Below are 5145 nucleotides of genomic sequence, written 5' to 3'. Positions count from 1 at the left end.
GTTAAACCCTATTGGGTAGAGCACAAAATTGAATTCTATTACAACATGCAATAAATGTAGATTATGCTTCTAAAATATGTTGTAATGTACAAAGGATAGAAGGCTTGGAAAAAGCTAACAATTTATCTTGTTCTCATTGGTGAAGCAGGGAATAATCTATTCTCATAATTTTTTTCTGATTATGAAAGAAATGCTTACTGAAGAAAATGAAACAGAAAAGCATAAAGATAAAAATCCATAATTCTCATAACTTTTCTGACAGTTTTATAAAATTAGAAATGCTAGTGTGGCAAAGAATTTCTTTTTAAGGCTTTCTATACTATAACTATGAAAATATCTTTGATCCAACTCAGATTAAATGAGTAAAATAGATCTTGAATACTTTCTGATCTCGTCTTGTTTATTCTTGAATAAAAACAATTCATGGTATTTTACACATTTATTCATGCAGGACAAAAATTTGTATACAATTAAGGCTAAAACTAAGCATTTTTTTTTTTTAATCTAAAACATGCAACTAAGAGGACATGCTACTTCAATTTGCCAGTAAAAAAGGAAAGGAAATCATTTTGCCCAAATGAAATGATTTTTTAAATGATTGATTTGGCCTTGTGTTTTCCTGCCAGTGTTTTTACATTTGAACAAGAGCAGGAAATGTTTTCATCCTTAATCTTTCAACTTCAGTCTGTAGTATTGAAATCTGTTCAGCTTGTTGTTTTGAAATATTTGTTAACTTCTGCTGTTGCATCATGTTTTCATACCGTTCTTTGGCAATCTTTTCACAAGTCAGTTTAGACCCTATCCCAAAAATGAAGAAAGGAATTAGATTATTTATCAATACTTTCAAATACAGAAGCAGCACTCAGAATCAGTTAAGCATGTAGAAGAAATGCTGGTAACAAAAAGGCATATGCACTTGTATGTTCATTGCAGCACTATCAATAGCAAAGACAAAGAATCACCCTAGGTATACCATCAACAGTGGACTGGATAAAGAAAATGTGGTACATATACACCATGGGACACAGCCATTAAAAAAAGAATGAAGTCATGTCGTTTGCAGCAGCATGAATGCAGCTAGAGGCCATTATCCTAAGCAAATTAATACAGAACAGAAAACCAAATACCACATGTTCTCACTTATAAATGGCAGCTAAACAGTGGATACTTATGGACATAAAGATGGCAACAGGAAACACTTGGAGGTCAGGAGTGGTGGCTAACGCCTGTAATCCCAGCACTTTGGATAGCTGAGGTGGACAGATCACTTGACCTCAGGAGTTCGAGACCAGCCTGGCCAATGTGGCAAAACCCACTCTCTACAAAAAATACAAAAATTAGTCAGGTGTGGTGGTGAGGTGCCTGTGGTCCCAGGTACTTGGGGGGCTGAGGTGGCAGGATCACATGAGTCAGGAGGTGGAGGTTGCACTGAGCTGAGATCATGCCACTGTACTCCAGCGTGGGCAACAGAGGGAGACCCTGTCTCAAAAAAACGAACAAAAAAAATCCCAAAACACTGGGGACTACTAGAAGGAGGAGGCAGGAAAGGCTGAAAAATTACCGGGTACCATGCTCAGTACTTGTGTAACAAGATCATTCCATACCCTAACCTCAGCATCACACACTATACCCAGGTAGGTAGTGGTTATCACGTTCGCCTCACACAATATACCCAAGTAACAAACTTGTATATGTACTCTGAATCTAAAATAAAAGTTGACATTATTTTAAACAATTTTTTGAAAAGACATGGTGGTAGCTTTTTAACTATTGTATAGATTTTAGGATTGATTACTTTTTTTTTGAGACACAGTCTCACTTTGTCACCCAGGCTGGAATGCAGTGGCACCATCTCGGCTCATTGTAACCTCCGCCTCCCAGATTCAAGTGATTCTCCTGCCTGTATCCCAAGTAGCTGGGACTACAGGTGCGTGCCACCATGCCCAGCTAATTTTTTTGTATTTTTGGTAGAGACAGGGTTTCACTGTGTTAGCCAGGATGGTCTTGATCTCCTGACCTCATGATCCACCAGCCTCAGCCTCCCCAAATTGCTGGGATTACAGGCATGAGCCACCACGCCTGGCCACTGATTACTTTTAAAGAAACCTACAGTTAAAGAAAAAAAAGATGCTTACCCATTGCATTACAGATGTCAGAGAAAAAAAAAAAACAAAAATAAAACATGGTTACCCATTGCATTATAGATGTCAGGAAAAAAAACAAAACATGCTTACCCATTGCATTACAGATGTCTTTTCTCTCTGAGACAGCTACCAACTCTTCTCGTAGATTGCAGCTTAGGTTATAATTTGCTATATCTTTTTGATTGCTGAACTTTCCAAGTTTTTTGAGTAGTTTCTTGCAGTTTTCCACATTCTTTTTGTGGGTCTGAAATTTTTGTTCCCATGATACCCCACAAAATTAATTTTGAAAAATGTAAGTTATCCTATAAAAACATTATTCTTATATTTTAAATACATTATCATCATTAAGATAACATCTTACAGCCATATCCATAGTGCCTGGCATAGTAGGGACTCAAGTTGTTTGTTGAAAGATAGAATGGTATGTTAATACCGAATTTTTAGAAAAAACTTATAAATTCTTAAAATGAGAGAATATTTTAAAAGTTTGAGATTGCTTTGTTTCTATCTAATATATGCTACATAATAAAACTATGCATTTTTATTCAGTTATGATTAAATAAAATGTTTCCAATGCCGAGCAAAGACTACCAACACTCCTGTTACATAAATCCTAACCTAATGTGAAATAGAAAATCAATTTACACTCAGATAGGTCCCCAGGGGTTAATTCTAATATTAAAGGAAGTGCTTAATTCTATTTCATTAGGTATGACTGCAAAGACACTACTTAGGGACTTCTAATTACTTCATAAGTACTAGTAAATGACCAAGATTTTCTTAGGACCTAGGTAAATTCATGATTTGAAACACTGTTACTTTGCTCAAATAATTTACAACTGTTAGGATATAATAACCAATGTCTTTGAGACTTACCTTATCTAAAACAGCAATGGTTTGTTCCATTATTCCAATCTGAATACTAATCAGAGCCTCATAGTTTGGTTCATTTAGGAACTTTGAGATTAAAAAAAAAAAAAAGTAAGGATATTTTTTCTTTCTTTCAATAGGTAACTTTATAAAGATTGTTTTAGTTTTGAAAGTTACTGTTTTTCATAATAAGTATCTATGTAAGTTAAGATTGATTTGGCTTGGTCGGGTGCTGTGGCACATGCCTGTAATACCAGCACTTTGGGAGGCTGATGAGGGTGGATCACCTGAGGTCAGGAGTTTGAGACCAGCCTGACTAATAAGCCTCGTCTCTGCTAAAAAATAAAAATATTAGCCGGGTATGGTGGTGCATGCCTGTAATCCCAGCTACTCAGGAGGCTGAGGCAGGAGAATCGCTTGAACCCGGGAGGTGGAGGTTACAGTGAGCCAAGATCATACCATTGCACTCCAGCCTGGGCAAAAAGAGCAAAATGCCATTTCAAAAAAGAAAGATCGATTTGGCTTTTGTGCCATAATATTTCCTTGTATTTAGTCATCAATACATTCACGTACACTAATTGTTACATCAAAGCACAAATTATTACAAATGCCTAGTTTATTTTCTCATTCATTCATTCATTTATTCAACTCACCAAACATTTAATTGTTCTACTTGAGCATCACACTAACAAAGTCCTAGTTAAAGACACTGAGGGAGATACAAAGATAAATAACATGTCCTAGTCTTCATGGGAAAATGATAATATAGATGTGATTGGCTGCCAGAAGACATGTAGAATGTTGTGCTAATTCAAATGTGGTTTGTGATGAGATGGAATTTCTCCAGGCTTGGGAAATCAAGAAAGGTTTTATGAAGGAGTGGGTGGTATTTAAACTAGATCTTGAAAAGTAGATTTGGGATGTATAAAAAAGCAAACTAAGAAGAGAAGCTGCTAGGAGGTGAAAAGTATACAAAGGGGGCATGGCTTGGAATCCACAGAACTTAGATTAGTTTTTAGAAGTGATTGATGAAATTAGAAAAACAGAGGACATCATCCAGGGAGAGGTATGGAAAAAAACACAAACATAGCTAAGGCAAAAATCTTGAAGAACTGCTATATTGAAGTGTTAGAGGCAAAAGAGAATCCAGTGAAAGAGGCAGAGTGGTATGACATGTTGGAAGAAAAATTAATTTAGGGTGATGAAAACCAAAGGAATGGGAAATTAAGATGGTTAAATGCTACAGAGAATTGAAGGATGGTAATGACTGGGAAAAGGACCATTGGGTTTGACTGGAAATCCTTAGTGAGCTCTAAGTAAAATGATTCTACTGAATGGGTCATGAAGAAGTAGATGTAGAAAATGCAAACTTCTGAAAGAAAAATAACTCACAAATAAATTAGAAAACACTCCTGCTTAGAATATGCTTGATATCATAGAGGCCTCTTAATAATACTGGTTAAATGAATGAATACAATAATGAATAAAATTAAAACTATGAAGGGCAGTAGGGAGAACTTACCTTTTGACGATCTCTTGAAAAAAATAGCATCTGAATATCCCAAGCCTTCTGATTTAGATCTTCCCTTTCCATCTCCATTTTCTTATGTTCCCACTCAATCTGAAATATTCTTTTGTGTACTTCTTTACTTTCCATCATGCTTGCAATTTTCTTTTGTCCTTGAGTCTTTTTTAAAAAAGTACATTAGATATCCATGTAATATGATTCTACATATAGAACACAGAATATTTGAGGCTGACTGAAAGTTTTAGAAAACAGTTGGATCACAGAGATAATTCTATCTTCTTTTTAAGAAGCAGATCTTAAAAAATGGCTTCTTGGGCAAAATATCACTATAAAGCATGATAGTCACTAAACAGAAGAGATTATAAAATACATTTAAATGGCAATTTACAGGCCGGGCGCGGTGGCTCAAGCCTGTAATCCCAGCACTTTGGGAGGCCGAGGCGGGTGGATCACGAGGTCAAGAGATCAAGACCATCCTGGTCAACAGGGTGAAACCCCGTCTCTACTAAAACTACAAAAAATCAGCTGGGCATGGTGGCACGTGCCTGTAATCCCAGCTACTCAGGAGGCTGAGGCAGGAGAATTGCCTGAACCCAGGAGACG

The 5145-nt window shown here is 36.3% G+C and overlaps 1 protein-coding gene across 1 annotated transcript in view; it reads right to left on the bottom strand.

The window, feature by feature from the left end:
* Positions 1–379: 379 nt before the first annotated feature.
* The window catches only part of CFAP43 (cilia and flagella associated protein 43), a 97770-nt gene continuing 93004 nt past the window's right edge, over positions 380–5145 (bottom strand). The window contains exons 34-37 of the mRNA XM_017500813.2: positions 4537–4701; positions 3021–3101; positions 2235–2388; positions 380–798 (exon numbers count right to left, since the gene is read on the bottom strand). Of these exons, the coding sequence (XP_017356302.2) occupies positions 632–798; positions 2235–2388; positions 3021–3101; positions 4537–4701 (567 nt within the window). The 3' untranslated portion in view covers positions 380–631. The remainder of the gene's footprint in view (positions 799–2234; positions 2389–3020; positions 3102–4536; positions 4702–5145) is intronic.

The sequence above is a fragment of the Cebus imitator genome, unplaced genomic scaffold, assembly GCF_001604975.1.
Source record: "Cebus imitator isolate Cc_AM_T3 unplaced genomic scaffold, Cebus_imitator-1.0 Scaffold271, whole genome shotgun sequence".
Lineage (NCBI taxonomy): Eukaryota > Metazoa > Chordata > Mammalia > Primates > Cebidae > Cebus > Cebus imitator.
Note: the sequence above shows the minus strand (reverse complement) of the source record. Positions and strands in the feature narration are given on the sequence as shown.